The following is a 21,966-nucleotide window of genomic DNA, read 5'->3' as shown; positions in this document are numbered from 1 at the left end:
TACACGCTACCACATGTTTGAGCCAACACCCCCAACTGGGTAGACAATACATGATCCACTAATCGACTGCTAGCGCCGATCTAAATTAATTTAATAGAATATAATTTTGAAAAAAATGATGACACTCATAATGAAAGTGAAATGAATTTAATCATACAATATTTGTATATAGTGCTCAAATGTACGAATTGGACAAGTGATCAATTTCTCAATGTACAATTTTATAGGAGTATTTTACTGAATTACGAGATGAGGGTCATCATCGAAGTAAGTGGTCACATTATTTTTGTACACACGCCTTATTAAAGTACCTTTGATTGATTCGAAAACTCAATTTTGAACTGATTTATGAAATGCAAATTTTGAACTGATTTATGAAATGCACACAAATTGACTACATTACATACTTTCAATCGCAAAAGACTATATAACATATTAAATTTATTGCATACATTTTCTTAAACTAGTGTAGATAAGTTAACAGTCTATATTCTTTACGTACTTTTATGGAGTATTTTTGTTTCGAGATTTTTAAAAAAAAATCTGTATGAATTATAAAAATATGAAAAAGTTAAAAGTTAAATATATACCATATTTTTATATTCTTCATACATTTATAAAAATTAATCTTATTTTTATCTATCAAAATTATATTCATATTTAAAATTATCTCACCCCGTTTTTCTACTATCATAGATTCATACTATGAAAAAAGCATAATTTCTATTTTTATTCAAATAGTAATATTATTAATTGTGTATCCTAATTGCACCCATTTTAATTTCTATTTTAGCCTTTTTCTCAGAAAACGTGAATAAAAAGAAAATCTAAATTAAGGTGCCTCGCAACCTTTAAACCCCAAAACCCTCCGCCGCCGCCGCTGCCGTCACTGGTAAATCGCCCTCAGTTTCCGCCTCCTTCTTCATACCTTACTACCATATTTTCCTTTGAATACCTTAGCTACATCCAAAAACCCTCACCAAAATGTCTCATCACAGTAATTCCCCGATTCAAATGGTAGAATTGGAAAACAGAGGAAGAGCATTAGTCTCCACCAAGCCGCTCAAGGCCGGAGAAATCCTCCTCAAAGAATCCCCAATTCTCCTCTACTCCGCCCTCCCCTCCGCTGCAGCCGCCAATTACTGCTCCCACTGTTACAGAACAATCGCATCCCAATCCACAACAACCCTCTCCTGCCCTAATTGCTCCGCCGCCTCCCAATTCTGCTCTCCCCAATGCCAATCCGCTGCTCTCTCCACCTCCCACACCCCATTCGTTTGCTCCGCCTTACGCCGTCTCTGCGCCGCCGACTCTCCGCTCCTCCTCCAGCACCACCACGACCGCCTCATCCAAGCTCGGTTCCTCATCGCCGCGTACAATCTAGCAATCGCGTCGCCGCCCAAATTTCAAACCCTAATTTCACTCCAAGGCGACGCCTTGGCCGACGACGCCTCCGTTTTCCTACATTCCGTGATTTCGACGATTTGCCAGCTGCCGAATTCTGGAGAATTAGGGGTTTCAGTCGAATTGACGGCGGCGCTGCTAGCTAAGGATAAACTCAATGCTTTTGGGCTTATGGAGCCATTCAATCAGGGGAAAGAGAGGTCTGTTAGGGCGTACGGCCTTTACCCAACGGCGTCGTTTTTCAACCATGATTGCCTCCCCAATGCGTGTAGGTTTGATTATGTTGATTCTGCCTCCGAATTCAGCAACACCGATATTACAATTAGGGTGATCCATGATCTCCCTGCAGGCAGGGAGATCTGCCTGAGCTACTTCCCTGTCAATTTTAAGTATGTGGAGAGGCAGCAGAGGTTGAAGGAGGATTACGGTTTTGTGTGTGATTGTGATCGCTGTAAAGTCGAGGCTAATTGGTCTGATGATGAGGAAGAAGGGGAAGGGGAAATGAACCGTGATGTTGGTGATGATGATATGGATGAGGATGGTGATGACGAGGAGGGTGATTTGGAGACGACGGACAGTGGCATGGATAAAGAAGGTGAAGATGATAGCTTCCCTCACGCGTACTTCTTCATAAGATACATGTGCAGCGTGGACAACTGTGGGGGTACATTGGCCCCTGTGCCTCCGGTTGATGCTCGCCCCTCTACTGTCATGGAGTGCAATGTATGCGGCAGCTTCAGCAAATGTGAGGACTGAAGCATCACTTGGAAGTAAGCAATTTCAGTGAGTTTCTTCCCTTTTTCATTCTCTTTTAATGTGCATTCATAGTTTCTCTGCTTTTGAGCTGATTGTTTTTTCTGGATAGTCTGCAGTATATGCTTTACGCCTTTGTGTGACTATTTTTTCTTGTTGAGTAGAAGTGAAGTAAGACATTCATGGAAGAGGAGAGTCTTTTAGAATTGCAGTTTACCTAAAATGATGTGTATATTCAAGTCGTAGTCAAAGTTATGAGGATAAAATGGTATAAAGTTATGAAGTGGGGAGCTGGTAATTGCAGTGTTTCTAGATGGTTAAAAATGGTTAAGAACAACCACAGAGGTTCATCTTTGTGAATATTTCTATGTATGAATGCTGTTCTTGTTAGTGCACTGATTCTTGATGGTTAAAAATGATCAACCACAAAGCCTCACCTTTTGTTGAATGTTTCTATTTATGAATGATGTTCTTGTTTTAGTGCACTGATTCTTGATTGTTAAAAATGGTTAAGAACAACCAAAAAGCTTCGCCTTTTGTTGAATGTTGAATGCTATTCTTGTTTTAGTGCACTGATTCTTGATGGTTAAAAGTGGTTAAGAACAACCACAAAGCTTCAGCTTTGTTGAATGTTTCTTCTGTTCATGTATTATGAATTATGTTCTTGTTTTAGTGCACTGATTCTTGAATGTTAAAAGTGGTTAAGAACAACCACAAAGCTTCAGCTTTGTTGAATGTTTCTTCTATTTATGAATTATGTTCTTGTTTTAGTGCACATAAGCAGTTGCATCAACCTTGAATTGTAATTATTGATATAGGATAAACTTTCCAGAATAAAATTTCTGCAACTGCACGTTTTCCATTAGGATTGTATGGCATGAGTAGCAATAACAAAATTAAGAAGCCTTGATATTTCAGGAAAGGATTGCTGCCTAGATGCCTACTACCCTCAAGTGAAAATTGCAACTTCACGTGAGAATTAAGGTGCCTTCTCAATGACTTTTTCTCTACCATGTTTTCTGCAGTGAACTTTGGAGTTTTATAGCGAGCACGAGATGCCTGCTGCAAAGGCTAGCTCATCGTTGATGGAGAGATGGAGGCTCATCTTTTCTTCCTCACACCAGTCTAACTACTGCTTGGATTGTTGTTCAGAGAGAGAAAAATCATCTTGTTTACTTGGTTGATCATATGCTTTGACCTATTGAAATATGATGTATTTTCCATGATCCACCACATAATTGACTAGAACCAAGTACAGTAGGCAAAAGCTGTTATTTTTGAGACACTGTATTAGATTATAGTAATCATTACTTGAGATTATGGCAAACTAAACATTCTTCATCAAAGATAAATTGGGTGTTTTAATACTTATTCACTGGTACAGATGGTGTATGGCAGTTTGATTTTCTATCAAGTTACTGAAATATGTGTGTTTGTAGACATTGTTAGGATGATATTTATTTCTAAAACAAAACAACTCCCTTATTTTATATCAGCATCCCGGAGATAATTTTACTTATCTATTGAAGAGGCTTTTGTTGATTTTTCAAAAAATATAAGAAAAAAGTGGCCATCAATTTAATCACTTGTTCTTCTCCAATCAACAGTTTAAGGATTTTTTTATGTTCTTTAACCGCAACCTCAGATCCTCTATCTTCTACTCAGCTGATGATATCTCATGAAGCAGCATCTTCGTCTTCGACTTCTCCCCCGCTGAGAAGCTCCAACATTTTACCCTTCTCGTCCAGCTGGTTGTGCTTGTGGGGGAAAGTAAAGAGACAAATTTTATTTTTCTAAACTTGGTTTAGATTATATTTATATGATTTTGGATACATAAATTGTGCAGTACATGAATTTGTCCAAAGTTAATGGATGCCTGGTTACATATGTTAGTCTAGTCTTCATCGCTTCCATACTGTTGGAATAAGGATTGGAGTACGTTGCTGGTAGCAGCAGCAGGTTCAGCAACTTGCTGTCCTTTCTCCGGGCATATAGTTGAGGATTGTGGTACAGATTTCTTGATGATCGAGAATTTGACAGAAGCAGTCTTCGAAACAGGTTTACCACTATCAGAAGCCCCATCACCACCAGCTTTACCTATCAACAACATACATGCAGCTGTAACTCATGTAAATAACAGTTTGCTGAAACACAAAATCTCAAGCTCAAAACAGTTTAGATTGCAAACCTTGAATGTTGGAGCCCTCATTGCCACTCTTCTCCATCAAAATATCTGTTGGTTTAGAAGGATCTTCATCAGACACCTTCGTCCTCTGCATCAAAGCACAAGATATCTAAGTAAAACCACAATAAAAGTGAACCCCTATATGCACAGAGTCAAATAAGTTTCTATAAAGAGAGATAAGCACAAAAGACTTTGACGGCTGATGCTGCATATATACAATATGGTTTCAATTTCTGTAGAATACAGACTAGATACATGCTGCTGAGGTAGCAGATCCTTCCTGCTGCAACATAGTGAGTCTCAAATACCACGGGGAGCAAACACTCACCACTAAACTAACTGAGCACGCTGCTTTATTAAGATAAACCCATAACCTAGTACAAACATAAACAGGAAACTAAGCTTGAGGTGCTGGTGCTTAAATGTTTCTATTGTTATCAGTGACTCAGGTCAGCTCTTTTCTCTGCCTTAATTAGAAATTAAAACAAAATCCATTTTGATATACAACCCCCGTCCACAAAAAATAGGCAAATTTGTAAATGGCACGGGTTTTAATTCGGTAAAGTAAGAGGGAGAGAAAATGTGGTGGAAGTAACGTTAGTGGATTGTGGATCCACATTTAGAATGATGTGTAAGGTTAGAATTGCTTTAAAACTTTCCATATTTAGAATTGGTCTATTTTTTTGTGGATAGAGGTAGTATAATTTTTTTTATCAATCTACTTACAATTGAAAGTGAAACCCCCATCAACGTGTTAGCTCATTTAGAAGCTAGAGAACAACTACTGGCATCAACCTCAACCTCAATTCAGTTAGTGTTGCTTCTATGGCAAATTCAATAGCACAAGTAGCTAAAAGTTTCGAATTGTTAATAGCACAAGGATGAATAATGTGGACTATCGCTGATACATCCTCAGCCATATAGAAAAGCATACTCAAAAGATGGTGTATGAAAATAAGGATACCTTTGATGGACGAGAAGAAGATCCCACGCCGTCAAAAGAGAAAAACTCCAAATCTTCGTCGCTATCATCATCTATATCTTCATCGTCGATCCTTCGAACAATAGGAGCCTTTTTTTGACCCTGAATTAGAGAAGGAACATAATGACAATTTTCAGAGGAATATAAAGCTCAAACAAGCTGTGTATTTATTTTTATTCTTACCTGAAACACTGCTTTTATGTAAGCTTCTTCTTCTTCTAATAGCTTCCTTTCCTAATAAATATAAGGCAAGGTTCAGTTATAAGGGTGAAGTAGATATGATTTCACACACATTTGTTATAACTATCTAAGATGGCAATGTTGAGAACATTCAGGTTAATCAAATAAATAGTAGCATTATGATAATAATACCTTCTGCTCATTCGAGCGCTGCAGAGCTTCCAGCATTGAATCTACACTCACAGTTGCGTGCCGAGACTGAATAAACAGGAAAGAGGAACATCACATTAGCATCAGAATAATTGATATATAAACTATAGTATTCATAGCTGGTAAATGATCTGAATTCAACTATTACCTTCATCGATTTCATTTCGTCCAAAGCAGCAAGGATATCCATCTCTCTCTTCGAGTCTAATGTTCGATTCTCCAAAGACTTCATTGCATCTCCCATCTCTTCAGCATTCCTCTTCTTTTTCTCTTCCTCTGTTTCTTCATCCTCTGCACGCCAAGGCTCGAAGTTCCTCGAAGCTCCGGATTCAACTATGTAATCCGAGTTCTGAGGATCCGTCTTGAAGGTCATTTCAGCCGAGCATTTAGTGCACTTGAAATAAAATCTGAAAATCTGGATCCCTAGGTAGGTCTGCAGATAAACAATATATGTCAAATTCATAAGAGAATTAATAATTGGAAACACAAAAAAGAGGCAAAATTAGAACGAATTGAAACCCTACCTCTCCGACTACGTCTTCTTTGCGAGAATTGAATTTGGTACCCTTGTAAATGTAATTCCCGCAGGTTCCGCAACGGATGCTCATCGGAAGCATCATTCGTATCTTCATCTGCTGGTTCTTCGGCTGGCGCCGCCGCGGAATCTTCGCCGGATCGAAGTCCGGCGGGTAGTACTTATTCAAAACTTTCCGTTCTCCCATTCCTGCTTGCTAGTCGATTTGAGGGGGAGAGAGAACTGGCCAGAAGAGGTGAGGGAGGGCTGCCGTCGACGGCGGTAACTGGAGAGGGAGAGATTGCAGGAGGGAGAAGAGGCGCGCCTGGTTTGTTTTAATGAGTTGGATAAATCAAGTAAAAACCTTTAATGGGCCGTACATGGGCCATATTAAGTAATAATATGGACTGGGCCATTTTTACTGGGCTAAAGGCATTTTATACTAGTTTGTATTATTCTCTAATTTATAATGCTAACTTTTCTTAAATTGCTAACTTGTTAACTCATCAACATAGTGTATTAAAAATGTCAACACGATCACATTAAAATGTCAACACATATTTGTGTTGACATTTTAATAAACTTTGTTGACATTTAAATATTAATATCAATACAATGTACTCCCTCCGTCCACCATTTAAAGAGTCATTTTGACTCGGCACGGGTTTTAAGAAATTGTTTGAATTTGTGAAGAAAAGTAAAGGGAGAAAGTGAGTGGAATGTGAGACCCATTTAAAATATTAGTTTTATATTAGATTGTGAGTGTACAAAGTTGGTGGGATGTGGGATCCACGTACTTAAAGTGGAATAAAAGTAAATGGTTCTATAAATCGTGGACAAACCAAAATGGCAAAAAAAAGTTCTTTAAATGATGGATGGAGGGAGTATTAAAATATCAACTTACGTTTATGTTGACATTTCATTATCATCGTATTGACATTTTTAATACACTACGTTGATGAGTTAGCAAGAGCAACTTAAGAAAAGTTAGCAACGGATCATACCTCAGATACAATGTATTTAAAATTTATATTATTAGAATTAGAATTAATAATTTAATACAGAGTATTTTATAAACCCCAGTCTCTTTATTTTTTCTTATTTTCTTTATTTTTTCTTATTTTCTTTCTTACTTTGCCAATTGAGTTTAAACCTATATTGTTTCAAACTTGTATGGTCTTATGTGCTACATCGTCTATTCAAAGGGCGTTGGTCGACATTGTGTATGTTCTTCATAATATAAGAAGAGTGTAAGAAGTTATACTAAAAAAATACTCTTAACCATGAAGCCAGTTAAATTTGTGTGAAGCTTTCTCCAACCAATAGGTCAAAATTTTAAGTCACCATAGACAGACCATTTTTAGTCACCTTCAATTGAAATAAAACCAGTACTTCATAAAACATAACTTAATTGATAAGAACAATGAGATGCTTTTAAGACGAGCAAGCATTTCTTAACATGGATCGTTTGATGATCTCAATCTCAATAGCAAAAAAAGAAATAAAGGATCTAAGAATTTTTGCTTCTCAATCTCACTAAAAAAATATGCATAGTTTGATAACCACGATAACAGAAAGAACAATCTTCTTCAGTTAATTTCTCATAGCAAAATAAGGCAAGCTTACATCATCATAAAAAGTTCAAAGAATCCAACACCATGATAGCAGAATATTCTCAACTCAAGTGTATATATTAACATAGACGAACATCATGTTCATAGGTGAAGAATAAAAGTTTCTGAGTTCAACTCAAGCCGAAATACCAGAAAATGCAAGACGAACACCGGGCTCATATGTGAAGAATAAAACTTAAGAGTTCAACTCAAGCTGAAATACAAGAAACTGCAAGACGATGAACCCTTTGATCAGACAGATAATAACATCAACGTTAAATAACAGGTGAAACCCAGTTCGATAAATCAAGCAGCAGCTGCACAGCAATATTTTGTTATTCATTTTTTTTTGCTTTTCTCCAAAACTCCATAACAAACTTCTTGCATGGTTCAGCTAACGACTAATGCACAATAACCTGCATCAAATTATTAAAGTCATGTATTTGTCTACATTGCATTAAAAGACCAAGATTTCATCTTTCCTATATCTGTGTTCTCACTTACAGCATAAAAAGGACAAGGAACTGCCACCCGTCAAGCTGCAGTGTTCTTCCTCAAATTAAGGCAGTATGATCAGGCGTTTTCAAGTACCTAGCACAAAAATAGACGAGTTATCAAACTGTCACGGTTAAATTAGATAGTAGATTAAATTAGTCAATACCTAAAATATCAGAAAATGCAGTAGCCCAAAGTGCTCCAGATCAACGACTGGAGAACACAATGGGCCTCGGAAGAAGGCCTGCATCAAAAGCACACCCAACAACTCTTCTACACCCAACAGATGGAAGGACTCAAGATTTTTGTTTATATGCTTATTCCAAGGCAACCAAGCCATCCAGTTACTTCACTGGTCAAATTTCATCTCCGTATATCTGCATTTTAATGCACACCAGGTTAGAAGTGAGAACATTAATTGAAAAGCTACTGACAGCATTAACATAATAGACCACACTTGCCTGCGAGGATTCTTTTGCCTCTGCCCAAAATCATCATTTGCAAGCTCTATACAGGGAACAAATAATTAGGTTCGTGAAGGGAAATACATGTAAATGTACAGAGTGTAAGGAACCAAAAGTTTGATGAGACTTACCCGACCTCTGTGAAGGCTTCCAATCGCTACTTACTTTTGTTGCACTGTTATTCTCTTTGCTGCAACCAAAATACAAAGTTTATATGTAGGCTGTGACATACCATGGTCCATGGATTTTATTTTTTAGTTTCATAAAAGCAGATTTTTTTTTAAAAAGCATGCAAATCTATTTGATTTGTGATTTAATTTTGAACCTAGAAAAAATACAGAAATAGACTAAGACTCCACTTGGAATTTGACTAAAGAAATAATACAAGTGTTTCCAGATATCTCAACTCATCAAATTCCAAACAAATGTCTCCTTTCGATGAATGGCCGAAAGAAGTACTTTAAGTAATGAATATTCTTGATATTTTGACAGAAGGATCAAAAACTGCTAATTCATACAAAGCCATCGAGCCCGCCCAACCAGCAACCAGAGCTGTATGCATTATATGAACGGAAAGCAACCGGCCGGGTTTAGGTATTCACTTAATCTTGTTGGGTCTGGGTGCTTTTCTTCTAGTCTTCAAAGCTCTTTATTTTGGGGGCGTATATGATACTTGGGCTCCGGGAGGGGGAGATGTAAGAAAAATTACCAACTTGACCCTTAGCCCAAGTATCATATTTGGTTATTTACTAAAATCCCCCTTTGGGGGGGAAGGATGGATTGTTAGTGTGCGAAATGCCATAAAACGGACTTTCTAGAGATCCCCAATAACCCATCCTCGCATGAATTGCTAAGGATCCAATAAGTCCAACATTGATTCCCTCCGATGTGTCAATTGGGCAAATACGCCCATAGTGACTAGGATGGATATCTCGTATCCGAAAACTAGCAGTTCGCCCTGTTAGTCCTCCAGGACCTAAATAACTCATATTCGAAGAAATTCTGACTCCCAGTCGGAATGGTTTGTGGGTTCCGAACAGCTATAGTAACTGAACCTAATAAGATGGCAATTACAACCCAAGAAATAAATACTCAATACCCAAGCCAGCTTACAAAGTTGGTTGTGATCAAGGCTGGTGCTTCCAACAAGCAGTGTTGTTAGGGTCGAGGGGCGCACCGGGTCGATGAGGTGAAAATTCGGGTCGCGGGTCGACGAGTCGACGGGGTCGAGAGACCCACAAAGCTAGGTTAATTTTTTTGCCTTTTAATATTAAATAAAATAAATATATTGCTCTAATATTTATAATATATCAAATAATATAAATGTAGATGCAATTCATGTGAATAGAGATAAAATATCAAAACAATTCATAAGTCATAACACAATAAATAATTGAAACCATTGTCTGAAAATATCAAAACAAAGGAATATATGAAGGGTGGCAGCAAAAGATCTTTGAATTGTTTATTTGTTTAGGAGTGAAGAGGCCGAATTCCAAAGTGTAGATAGTAGGTTTGAAAAGTTTGATGTGGTGCATGCATATATATAGAGAATTGTAATTGAGACAGTCAGAAAACATGTGAGAGATTTGAGAAATCAGAGATAGCATGTGTTTAGGGCGACCCAGGCGACTCACTCGACCCAGGCGACCCACTCGACCCAGGCGACCCAGCGGCGACCCTGTATCTCGATCAACCCACCCATGTTGGGGCGGTGATGGTCTCGACCCAGGCGACCCGAGCGACCCGAGCGACCCGAACGATATTTTGACAACACTGCCAACAAGGTAATTCATGCAAAAACAAAGTACTAGGATTTTACAGCAATCTTCTCTACCTTGAAGCAGCTGCTGTAGAAGATGCCTGTCCAGATGGCCGGGCATTATATGAACCATCGACCGTTATATATGGCGGACGATATGTTGCACCTAAGGCTCCAGCAGCACCCAGTGCTCCAGCAGCACCCGCTAAAACAGGAAGCCTGAATTATTTTACAACTCAGTTAGGGATGAAACCATATAAGCAAAAAATACAACATCTGGTTTCTTAGCCAAGAGGATATATCCATATAGTCAAAGATAAACAAGATATTCCTCTATGTCAACCAAAAATCCAGTTGAGAGTTAGCAGAGAACATCTACACAGTACTTTTTTAGAAGACTGGATGAGATTAGAGGTATTACCAAGTCATTTCAGAACTCCCTAGACCACCAAGTTGTGGTTGACCAACATATCCAGGAAAGGCCATGCCAACGGCAGGAACCCCAATTCCCCCTGGGTGCTGGCCTCCAAATTGCATGACTGCAAAATTCCACCAAACAGCAGTTATTAAATGAAATTAAAAATAATGTTAATCAGGAAATAATATAGATAGCAATAGTATGGTTACATAGAACAAATCAATGAAGTTTTAGAGAAGTTGGATCACAAACTCATTCCAAACAACTTAACAAAGAAAACAGAAACCTTGCACTAAATGAATATATTTCTTTTGTCTTTTTACAGACAGGCGTAATACCTGGTAAGAAAGCTGGGAAATTTTGATCACCTGGACCACTGCCCATACCGCCAGAGGATCCCATAACCTGAGCTCCACCATATAGGAATGAGCCCTTTGCGCTGCCTGGAGCATTCCCTTTTCCTTTAGCAACCGATGCTGACTTAGGCTGATTTAATTCAGAAGCAGATTCCACTTTCCCTGATTCAGAATTATTTACAGCACCAGAAGCTTTAGGTGGAGATAAAGCTTGTGAATTACTGGGCACACGTTGTGTATACTGCTGGGCAGAACCATGTTGAGAAGACAGAGCGCGACTTTGACCATGATTCCTCTGAACATTTTGTGGCTGGTTTGGTGGATGAACCCTGTTGAGTTGGCTATTAGAGACAACTGGTTGGTAAGCCATCTGTGCGAAGGAAGTCGGCCCTCTTCCTTGGCCCCTCAACTGAGGTTGACCAGGATTTAAAGATGAAGATCCAGGTGTTGGCATTTGCATAGTATTTGAAGACTTCCCAGCCACTGAAGAAGATGAATCACCCAAGGAGAGATTGTCCAGACCGATGGAATCCACGATATTTTTTCCTCGCACCGTAACAGTAGATTGTGACATAGTAAAATTTTCACCAACCACTGATTGCTGGCCGTTTCGATTAATTGTGCCAGCTTGGACATCCCTATTAGGGGGTGCAGTGTTGTCTTTTGTGGAAGAACCAGTGGGATAAAATGGAGGAGAAGCAATGTTTAAATTTGAGGCTACTTGTTTTCTGGGAACTACATCAGGTTTTGCATTAGATACAGGTTCACTATTTCTTCGAGAACTGACATGGAAATGCTTTTCAACTGATTTCCCAGGGCTATAAATAAAAATAAAGCGAGAATGAGAACTATAAACAACATCAAAAGAAAAAAGGAAGAGGGGAAAAGAGGATTATACTCACTATTTGTTCTGCGTAGCTGGAGCGTCATTGTTGTTCTTAAAGGACTGTTGATATCTTCGAGGTCCTCGTCCCCTACCACCCTTGGGAGCACTACCCTGATTATTATTAATCTGTGTGCTGTTATTGGTGTATTCTTTAGGTCTGTTTACTGGTGAAAATCCAGGGTCTGTGGCTCTATTTCTGTTGCTGCCTCTATAGCCTCCTCTAGCACCCCTTCTACCCTGCAATTTAATTCATATAAGGAATGCGCTGCAAAATTTTCATCAGAGACACAAACAAAACTAGCATATGTTGAAGTATTCACCTTTCCATGATGCCTTTCGTGCATAGTCAGCTCTTCAAACTTATCATGCCCCCATTTCCTATCATCTTTAGACTCCCACAATTTTCTTCCTCCAAGGGTTCGCCTAATAACAACCAAAGCCACATTAATAAATTATTACAGTTACGCTGCTATCACTGGCTCGCTGCAAATGAATCCTTCAAAAGCTTGAAATAAGGTTCAAAAATATAAACATATACTGGACAAAAAAAAAGCATAGGCACATGAAGAAACGAACTGTAGTAAGCTTATAAAAACATAATTAGGCTTCAGCTTCAAGTAACAAAAAGTAACTAAAGAAATGCCAGAACCCTATTAAAGATCTAATAGATATGAGTTCTTCGATAAGAAATTTGAACTACAAAATATCTCCACTTTCTTATTAGAAGTTTAGAACTATTGTATAATTAAAGTCTTTCAAATTGCGAGTAAAGAGGAAATATTGAAATTAGCAACAATTGTTTGGGAACTTGATGGCACCGATCATTTCCTTAAATGAGCTACTATTGGAGGAGCACGTCTTAATCCTAAATAACCTTATAACACCTGTTCAAGAGCAGGTTCAGAAAAGCCAAAAACAAACAACATACAGAAACAAAGACGAGTGTGTTTCAGTACAAGATTTATAACCACAAGAGTCCAAGGCATCCAACTAAGCAATCTTTCAAGAACATGCTAATCCTACCATTATACTTTCTTCTGTGCTTTCTACTCATTATAAATATCCACTGTCCTCAGACAGTAGAGCAGAAAAAGAACTGTCAGAAAATATTCTTATAAATCCTCTCATGAAAGTGAAAGCATGATTAAAACAAAGCAACAGTTCACAAGTTAGTTATGGAAGCACCCAACTACCTCTGTACACCAAAACATTTCCTATGAAAAATTACCAAAATGCAAGCAAAATGACATAAAAAAAAGCTCATATTTCAGCATGTCAACATCCTAACACTGTGATATACAACCTCATTGAAAAATTCTGTAAAAAATTGCAATACCTAATTCGCCCTCCAGAACTGTCTCGAAATCTGTCATCGTGCATGTAAAATGCTCCCGCAGTTGGCACAGAGAAAGGCTCAATTACCTTCCTCTCTTCCCCATCAGCAGCATTCTTATCTTCATCATCATTTTCACCTAAATCGTCAATAGCCCCCTGCTTCTCCTCCTCCGTTACCTTCCCCTCAAAGGTTCCTTCTTTCTCACTCTCCCCCCTCTCCCCCGCCACCACATCCACACCAATTCTTCCACCACCCCCATCTTCGTACTGAACAACTACCTCCTCCCCCGCATACTCCTCATCCAAATCATAATCTCCCTCTTCCTCGTCCAATTCCTCCTCATACTCCGCCGCCCCACCTTCAGACTCCCCGTCCGACTCCGACTCAATCCTCCGCGGCGGATTCCCCCCTTGCTCCGCCTCTTCTTCGTCGTCGCTAGCCTCCCTCCGCCGCATCTTCAACGACAACTTCGCCTCCTCCGGATCGCTCTCGTACTCAATCTCCTCCGCTGCCATCGCCAGTTACAGAAAGAGTTCAACTTTCTTCGATACAGAAATAATGAAACTGCAGTTACTGCAAAACTTAGGGTTTGAAAGTGTTCGGAATTGTGAAAAACCCTGGATTAAACAATCAATACGGCTATAATTTATAGGGATTTTGGGTTTGAAACGTTGAGGGAGAGTCAAATTTCATCAATCAATGATTGATTTCGAGAGAGAAAAAGAAGCATTGACGGATGAAGTTGAGTTCTTCACTTCAATTTGCAAGCAACCAAATCAAAAACCTAACTCACTTGGAATTATCTTTGATTCCAGGGTGTTTTTAGTAAATTGCTCTTACTTAATCCATATCCGAACCCAGATATAAAATCATCCCATCTTGATTTACTTATCCATTGGGCCCATAATAAATTTCGAAGTTTATAAATTTTATTTCATATTTTTAATAATATGTATTTTTTTAATTCATCACATCCATCTCAATATCATACATATAAACGACGAATAATTGCATTTAATTATATGATGATATTTATATTGTTGCACCAAAACAACATTTAATAATTTTTAGGTGTGTATGTTTGTGCAAATCAAATTAATTTGTAATTATGAGAATTGTGTAGTTGTGTAAGTTTAGTAGAAGGAATACAACATGTAACTGTCACAAGTTAAAACTACTATGTACACATGCATGCGTCTATTTTCTATAGAATTGTGCTTAGATTTATAGGAAAGCAAATAATATTATCTTTTTGAAAGTAAAGTAGATATCTATTCTCACTAAAGTTAGGAGTGGGCCTTCTATAAGTTTACCTTATGAAACACAACGAAAACTAAGTTGTATCTTTGATTGAGAACTAGAACACTACTCAATTTAGCACACAGTTTGTTATAATGTGATATTAATAGTGATAAAATGTAAACTCATATATTGTACAAACCCCAAACTATGATCTGGTCAGTTAAAAAATATCAACAGCTGACAAAATAGTAGCAACAGAAAATATCAACACAGTGTCAACACAATATTAAAGATGTTTTGATTGTTCTTAGGCGAACCCTTGAAGTTAGAAAATTTTGTTCGATTTGCAAGGGACACTATACATAGAAATAGAGCTTCTATTTGCACAAGTAAACTGATTAATAGTAATAATCAGTGCCCAGAAAATTTTGCAGTATATAAATCGATTTGCAAGGGAGGCTATATATAGAAATAGTTCTTCGATTTGCACAAGTAAACAGACCTAGTCAGGGTCGATACGATATATTGTATCGAAAATTTTGTATCGTTATTGTATTGAAAATATCGATATGAAGAATTTCATATCGTTACCGTATCGAAAGTTTCGGTATACCGAAATTTCGGTATGGATAACATTTATACGTTACCGTATCGAAATTTCGGTAGATCGTACCAAACTTCCGTTTTGAACGGTATATCGAAATTAAATGGATATTTATTTATGATTTTAAACTTTTAATCTTAATAAAATAAATTATATTATTATTATAACCAGTATAAACGGTATGTATCGATAATTCATTTGACATATTTCGATATATCAATGTATACCGCGGTATAAGAAAATTCATATCGTTATCTTATCGAAAACTTACTATACGGTATTGGATCGTACCGAAAATTTCGGAATACCAAAAATTCGATATTTTCCGGTACGATATGGTCGATATACCATTTTTTCGGTATATTTACCCAGCCCTACAACCCACGATGATATCAACAATGACACAACATCAAATCAATGCAATATCAAAATACAGTCTCAAACATTCAACATCATTATCATCTTACAAAGTCTTAATGTCTTTCAAACTTTCAAAATGAGAATCAGAATCTAGAATTTAGTCATCATCGGGGGTACGAAGTATCAATAACGTCAAAGAAATGAGCGACGGGTGAAATTGCCCCGACACCGGCGATAAGTGGAACATAAGACGTCCCGGAGAAGGACGAAAGCAGACATAGGTAACCTAAAAAATTCCAAAGAATCTGCAGCAAGAAAGGAATCTGATCAGGATAAAATCCATACGAAAAACATCACATTCCTTTTCTTTCAATCAAAAACCTCAAAATCAACTAACATAACATCAAAAAAATGAAGAATTCTATTATCCCAAATGAGGAAATCACAAACATCTTCCCACCATTCCTCAACTTGTCAGGATCTAAACATCCCATTCTCCTTCAACAAGGCCATCTTATTCTTTCTCCTCTTCATCTTCTCCATCGTCCTCATCGTCGGAGTTCCTCTTCTTTGCATCTTCTTCATTTTAAAGCCAAAAATGCCTGATTTCTCCCTCCAAAGAGTCGATGTAGAGTTCTACAAGCTCGACTTGAGTTCCCAAAACCTCGTCGTTTCATCGGTTTTCTCTCTCAACTTGAAAGCCGACAATCCGAACAAGATCGGATTGAGCTTCAAAGCATCTAGATTCTATGTATTAAGCCAAGGATTGGTGGTCGGATTGATCAGGATTCCTCAGTTCCATCAGCCACCATTGAGCAAAAACGTGAGCGTCCAAACACGAGTTTTGTTTGAAAGCGTCAATGTTAGTGAAATCATGGATAGAAATTCAAGAAAATATCAATCTTCCAATGGAGCTTCTGATGATATTAGAATATTAGGCGACGTTGCAGCGCAAGTTCGGATCTTTAACATCTTATTGCCAAAGATTAAGGTAAAATCGAAGTCCCATCATCGTCTTTTAGGTCGAGCTAGCCTCAAAGCTTCATTTCGAGAAATTTATTTTGTGTAATAATGTCTTCAATTGAGTTGTTTTAAGATTTTATTTTTGTTGATTATATCTTCAATTATATTATTTTTACTAGTACAGTTTTGTTGGATTTCAAAATCCTGGTTACGTCGCTGCTACTTATGTACATGCTAAATTTATCTTTGTATATATTATTCTAAACACACGTTGAGGAAATTTTTATTTTGTGTTGTTAGGTTGCTTTGGATTGTGGTATAAATGTTAGTCAGTCGAAGGTGTCGATTAGCAATATTGAAGTGTACAGCATGAGATGGATTCCTAATCAATTGGTATGATCATTTCTCAATTATATATAGTAGATATAGTTTATAATTGGTTGTTAATTTGTTCTTGATTAATTATCATTTTTACGTTGTTTAGCAGTTTTCACTTCCTCTCAACTCACATGCAGTCTCCAAGAAATGCTCTCTAGCTATATTGATGTAGCTGGATAAATATGAATTGATGCTTAATTAATTCTCTAGCGTAGGAGTATTATTTTGTATGTATATGTATTGGAATTTTAATTGTATAAACTAATTGTATATTTTTTTTCAAGGCTTACAAAGTAATAAGAATTCGTAGGCTTGACATTTTCAACTATTTATTAAAGTACTTCTATCATTTATACATTTCACGAATTTTTTTTCACTTATTTTTCTATACGTACACTTCTTCAAACTCATGAGATATTTAATCTCGAACCAAAAGAGTTTAAGATTTGAAAACACAAACTTAAAAGTGGCATGGAAAAAGAGTGCCTCACAGCCGCTAGTCAACTCCAATAATTTATGATATTCTTACATATCTTAATTTTCTTTTTACATATAAAAGTATGTGGAGAGCGGTATTCGATGAAAGTCGTATTTCCGTTCCATTAATTGGACAAGATAATAGCCCTTGAGATATGGAGTAATAATATATGATCATCAACTACGGTGTACTCATACGGCTGATCATGAGATTAAATATAATCTCGATAAATTGCTAAAATACATTGTCGGGAAACGAGTTATCGAAATAAACGAACAAGAAATATGAACATGACCTTTAGTCGTGACTAAACATGACAACTGAACGACCTTTCTATATAAAATCACATTACGACAAGATAGACTTGCTTTTGTTGTCATAAGTTAAAAAAGAGACTATAGTTTTTAGAAAAATACAAACCACAAAAAGAAGATACTAGTTCACTAATTGAGAGAGGCAACGGAGGAAACCGTATCCACCGCCGCCGCAGCCATGAACATGAAACACCTCTTCCTAATCACCAACTGCCTCCTCCTCGCCGTGGGCAACTGCGGCGGCCCCCTCCCTCATTATGCGCCTCTACTTCCTCCGCAGCGGCGCCCACATCTGGTTCTATACATATTTTTTTATCCATAAAAATTGAAGTAAATTTTCTTCTATACAATAACATTAGTATCTTCTACAATAAACATTACTCCTTAGTGTTATAGTGATATATATTTCAAATAAATGCTTTATTTTTTGTAAAATTTATAAAATTGAAGTAAATTGTCGTAGTACATTTTTCTTCTATACAATAAACATTATGCCGGCGTTATATATTTAAATTCAAGTATTAAGGCATATTATGTTAATCTTAATTTATGCTAAAGCCAAATTTTGAAGTTCCGAATCCCTGTACTAATATATGCACCCCCAAACTGAAAATTCTAGATACGCCACTGGGACTGGGAGCAATTGGTGTGATATTCTACTCATCTTCCTCTGCTATAATAATTCATGTCTTATTCCCTCTTACTCAAACTCTAGCTATTGTTTTCCACCATGAAAGCTTCCATGCTGAAAAGGGTGTTGCTTTTTTCTTAGCAATTTGGGGTTTTACATCTTATTTTTGTGGAGAGATTAGATACAACAAAAACAACAAGAATATTCCTACAACTGTGGATCAAACTCATCATTTGGAAACTTAATTTCCATTTTTCTTGAGATTGTATTAGCATTATTTTTTTGTTTTGTTTGCCATTTCTGGTGGTAGACATGAATTAGGGACCCACTATAAAGGAAAATTGATGTCTTGGGTACCACAGACTTTTCTATATCAATTATTAATTGATTATGTCCTAAAAAAATAGTCTTATTTCTATAACTTCAAATATGATTTGGGAAGGAGAAATATAGATATGAAATATACTTATTTATAGGTTTTTCTTCTTGTGATTTTTTTCGAACCCATCACTATTACATTGTGTAAGCCCAAGACTAGGTCCAATTATAGTTCTTGGGCGGACAAAAAAATATATGAAATATTTATAGGTTTTCTTCTTGTGATTTTTTCGAACCCATCACTATTTCATTGTGTAAGCCCAAGACTAGGCCCAATTATAGTTCTTGGGCAATTAATCTAAGTACCTACTGTATCATAGTTATAATTCTTTTACACTCCCTCCGTCTCATAAACCAAAAACTTTTAAAATGATACTAGTTTTAATGAAAAATTAATAAAATAAGAGAGAGAGGGGGAAATACAAGTGTGGTAGTGAAAAATAGGTCACACCTCAATATAGAGAAAAAAATTACCTTAACTAGAAAATTTCTATTTTAGGGGACAAATCAAAAAAGAAAGAGTTTTTATTTTTAGGGGACGGAGAGAGTAAAAAGTTAATTGATCTAATTATATCAATCTGTCTTTTTTTCAACATTTAATAATATTGAGGATAAAGCCAATTGGCAATTGCACAACCAGTTGACCTAATTCCATTATTCACCTAAAATTATATCCACCTGCACAAAAATATAAAGTTGCAAGTTCATGATCATTTGATGTAACATTTCAACTTGTTTTCATCATTTAGTTTGACAGCTTCACCTTAATTTCAGGTTGCCAAATATTAAGGGAAGACCACAACAGCTCTCCATCTATCCCACTTAGAATCATGATCAAATACAAATAATTAAAGACAAGTGCAAAATTTACAAATTAATACAGTATGTTCTAAATATTATATCCCTATATTCAAGGCTTTGAATTTTGTTCAACCATTCCACATAAAATAATAGCACTCTCCACGAGAAGCTAGTGAAACTTCTCCTCCAAACCTACTACAAATTGGAAGATAATTTTAATTATAATTAATTTATGAGGGATGGTACCCTTAATATATCCTTTGATTCCTAATTATAAAATATCCCGTGTTCAGATAATAATTGTTTCTGCCTGATAATCATCATACAACAGATTTCATTATGTATTACACACAAATATTATTATTGTTCTCAAACAAGAATATGAATAAAATAAATAAATGATGGCATGCAACATGCATAACTAAAATCACGTCCTACTTTCCGGTAAAGGCGTAAAGCTAAATGAGTGACATCATTGTGTTCTCAATTCTCATAAAATGTCGAAGACAATGAAAAAACTTCAACAATGGAAAACCAAAACACAATTTAATTAGTAAGACGATTCTATTTAATAAATAAATAGATCATGATGCATCCGTTTTGAGTCACTAGAGTTATATGAACATAAAGAACTATTATTAATCACGTTTTATAAAGTAATTAGATTCAACATATATAGCAAATTTGGTTAAAAACAAATCAACATCTCCGATTTGGCTCGGTTATTGATAAAGTGGACGAATTTATTATTTTTTAAAATCACTTTTAATTTTAAGTTAAAAACATAATCCAACGTGTATCTTACCCTGTTCCGATCAGGAACGGCGCCGCTACATGAAAACTAATGTGTTATGAAATTATTATTTTATTAAATCTATCAAAATAAAGTTGGTATAGATAGTGCTGACTGCTGTACCCCATTGGAAGGTTCGAGAATGGAATTGGAAGTTACAGTGATATGGAGAATGTGATACTTATTAAGATATCTAAAAGCATAGAAATTAGAATAATTTTAATGGCATTATTAATTACTAAAATGACATGTTAGGTTTTAATCAAAAGTAGATGAACCTAGTTTAGATATAAAAAAAGTGCACACATGAAATATGTGGATCCAAATTCATATCACCCAACCAATAAGTTGTCGATTGAAAATACTCCAGATAATACTAGTATATGTTTACTATAATTAAAAATGTTTATTTAAAGGTTTGTCAATTAATGACTCTATCAATAACTTAACCCCAAATAGCGTAGAGATTAGGGCTCGAATAACGCAAAGCATGTAATGTCACGAGATCAATTCCCATCAACGAATTAAATCACTTCTTTTCTCGACTTTTTCGTTGGTTGGAACTTGGAACTAATCCTATGATTCGAAGGATTAAGTTTCGTGGGCTTTAAGGTGGAGGTCACGTGATTGTCAACAAATTCATTAAATATCACGTGATCAACATCAATATTCATCAATCAGCAGTCGATGATCAATTGTGATTCCTTTCCACGTTCGAATGTGCTTCTTAGATTTATTTGCAGTTAACAATTAAACATTAAAAATACTCCCTCCGTCATCGATTAAGAGTCACACTTTTCCATTTCGGTCTGTCCTCAATTAAGAGCCACACCTCATTTTTACCATAAATAGTAACTAGGTCTCACATTCCACTAATTCAGTTTACTCATATTTTATTATAAAATTAATATAAAAAAGTGGATCACACATTCCACTAACTTTTTCAGCTAACGTTTCTTTACATTTCTTCAAACTCGTGTTTGGTCAAAGTGTGACTTAATCGGGGATAGAGGGAGTATAACAATGACAAGAAATATTCTTCGTTATCACTAGACCTCAACTTTAGTGACTGATATATACTACTGTGATTTGACCCCTTCCATCTCTAACAAATAGTTTTATTTATTCTGTTTCTTTTTTAACAACTAGAGAAAATATTTTGTGTTACTTTGATAATTAATGTTCAGTAATTTTCACACAAAAAAAAAATAATTGGAAAAATTAAAACAGTGGCAATATGAAAATGGGACTAGTACATATTTTTAAGAGGCGAAAGAGTATAAAATATGGAAATAAATATTTTCTTAAAATCATAAAATAATCATGGTTAAGAACTTAATTAAGTGGACGTGATTCTCTAACTTTACATGTCACGTTGCCTTAGAGAACAATAAATAGAATAAAATGAACATTATAAAAACTGGCTACCTCTCGATCGGCCTCAAAAATGATTACTACTACAGTAC

The 21,966-nt window shown here is 36.3% G+C and overlaps 4 protein-coding genes across 10 annotated transcripts; 2 read left to right on the top strand and 2 right to left on the bottom strand.

The window, feature by feature from the left end:
- The first annotated feature begins 815 nt into the window (after positions 1 to 815).
- LOC121801229 (histone-lysine N-methyltransferase ASHR2-like) lies at positions 816 to 3,538 on the top strand. 5 transcript variants are annotated; one of them, XM_042200674.1, is made up of 2 exons: positions 816 to 2,174; positions 3,183 to 3,538. In XM_042200674.1, exon 1 carries the CDS (start codon positions 985 to 987, stop codon positions 2,158 to 2,160), a length of 1,176 nt encoding a protein of 391 aa, XP_042056608.1. In that variant the 5' UTR covers positions 816 to 984; the 3' UTR covers positions 2,161 to 2,174; positions 3,183 to 3,538. The 5 variants fall into 5 exon arrangements, with proteins under 5 accessions (XP_042056608.1, XP_042056610.1, XP_042056606.1 ...); XM_042200676.1 differs by having other exon boundaries at positions 3,076 to 3,538; XM_042200672.1 differs by having other exon boundaries at positions 816 to 2,187.
- A 402-nt stretch (positions 3,539 to 3,940) lies between these two features.
- LOC121801606 (splicing factor YJU2-like) lies at positions 3,941 to 6,548 on the bottom strand. 2 transcript variants are annotated; one of them, XM_042201131.1, is made up of 7 exons: positions 6,239 to 6,548; positions 5,863 to 6,147; positions 5,697 to 5,762; positions 5,508 to 5,558; positions 5,307 to 5,426; positions 4,346 to 4,430; positions 3,941 to 4,275 (listed from the first exon to the last, which is right to left on the bottom strand). In XM_042201131.1, the coding sequence occupies exons 1-7, from the start codon at positions 6,434 to 6,436 to the stop codon at positions 4,052 to 4,054; spliced, it is 1,029 nt and encodes a 342-aa protein (XP_042057065.1). In that variant the 5' UTR covers positions 6,437 to 6,548; the 3' UTR covers positions 3,941 to 4,051. The 2 variants fall into 2 exon arrangements, with proteins under 2 accessions (XP_042057065.1, XP_042057066.1); XM_042201132.1 differs by having other exon boundaries at positions 3,941 to 4,254.
- A 1,277-nt stretch (positions 6,549 to 7,825) lies between these two features.
- LOC121797852 (protein MLN51 homolog) lies at positions 7,826 to 14,338 on the bottom strand. The gene is made up of 11 exons (XM_042196606.1): positions 13,559 to 14,338; positions 12,543 to 12,645; positions 12,239 to 12,459; positions 11,319 to 12,154; positions 10,984 to 11,101; positions 10,638 to 10,781; positions 8,932 to 8,990; positions 8,798 to 8,843; positions 8,503 to 8,713; positions 8,346 to 8,432; positions 7,826 to 8,257 (listed from the first exon to the last, which is right to left on the bottom strand). Exons 1-9 carry the CDS (start codon positions 14,071 to 14,073, stop codon positions 8,686 to 8,688), a joined length of 2,070 nt encoding a protein of 689 aa, XP_042052540.1. The 5' UTR covers positions 14,074 to 14,338; the 3' UTR covers positions 7,826 to 8,257; positions 8,346 to 8,432; positions 8,503 to 8,685.
- A 1,838-nt stretch (positions 14,339 to 16,176) lies between these two features.
- LOC121797853 (NDR1/HIN1-like protein 6) lies at positions 16,177 to 17,433 on the top strand. 2 transcript variants are annotated; one of them, XM_042196608.1, is made up of 3 exons: positions 16,177 to 16,755; positions 17,028 to 17,120; positions 17,215 to 17,433. In XM_042196608.1, exons 1-3 carry the CDS (start codon positions 16,198 to 16,200, stop codon positions 17,275 to 17,277), a joined length of 714 nt encoding a protein of 237 aa, XP_042052542.1. In that variant the 5' UTR covers positions 16,177 to 16,197; the 3' UTR covers positions 17,278 to 17,433. The 2 variants fall into 2 exon arrangements, with proteins under 2 accessions (XP_042052542.1, XP_042052541.1); XM_042196607.1 differs by having other exon boundaries at positions 17,212 to 17,433.
- The last annotated feature ends 4,533 nt before the right edge of the window (positions 17,434 to 21,966 follow it).

Source organism: Salvia splendens, chromosome 4 (assembly GCF_004379255.2).
Source record: "Salvia splendens isolate huo1 chromosome 4, SspV2, whole genome shotgun sequence".
NCBI lineage: Eukaryota > Viridiplantae > Streptophyta > Magnoliopsida > Lamiales > Lamiaceae > Salvia > Salvia splendens.
This window is presented reverse-complemented; position numbering and strand designations above follow the sequence as displayed.

What these genes read in the sequence shown, in the direction of transcription:
- LOC121797852 (XM_042196606.1), bottom strand. Translation starts at nt 14,073, where the DNA reads ATGGCAGCGGAGGAGATTGAGTACGAGAGCGATCCGGAGGAGGCGAAG. An exon ending in GGGAGTTCTGAAATGACTTG is followed by an intron (nt 10,782 to 10,983) that starts GTAATACCTCTA and finishes AAAATAATTCAG; the next exon opens with GCTTCCTGTTTTAGCGGGTG. An exon ending in GAAGCCTTCACAGAGGTCGG is followed by an intron (nt 8,844 to 8,931) that starts GTAAGTCTCATC and finishes TTCCCTGTATAG; the next exon opens with AGCTTGCAAATGATGATTTT.
- LOC121797853 (XM_042196607.1), top strand. Translation starts at nt 16,198, where the DNA reads ATGAGGAAATCACAAACATCTTCCCACCATTCCTCAACTTGTCAGGAT. An exon ending in TCTTATTGCCAAAGATTAAG is followed by an intron (nt 16,756 to 17,027) that starts GTAAAATCGAAG and finishes TTGTGTTGTTAG; the next exon opens with GTTGCTTTGGATTGTGGTAT. An exon ending in GATGGATTCCTAATCAATTG is followed by an intron (nt 17,121 to 17,211) that starts GTATGATCATTT and finishes TACGTTGTTTAG; the next exon opens with CAGTTTTCACTTCCTCTCAA.
- LOC121801606 (XM_042201131.1), bottom strand. Translation starts at nt 6,436, where the DNA reads ATGGGAGAACGGAAAGTTTTGAATAAGTACTACCCGCCGGACTTCGAT. An exon ending in AGCGCTCGAATGAGCAGAAG is followed by an intron (nt 5,559 to 5,696) that starts GTATTATTATCA and finishes TATATTTATTAG; the next exon opens with GAAAGGAAGCTATTAGAAGA. An exon ending in ACATAAAAGCAGTGTTTCAG is followed by an intron (nt 5,427 to 5,507) that starts GTAAGAATAAAA and finishes TCTCTAATTCAG; the next exon opens with GGTCAAAAAAAGGCTCCTAT.
- LOC121801229 (XM_042200674.1), top strand. Translation starts at nt 985, where the DNA reads ATGTCTCATCACAGTAATTCCCCGATTCAAATGGTAGAATTGGAAAAC.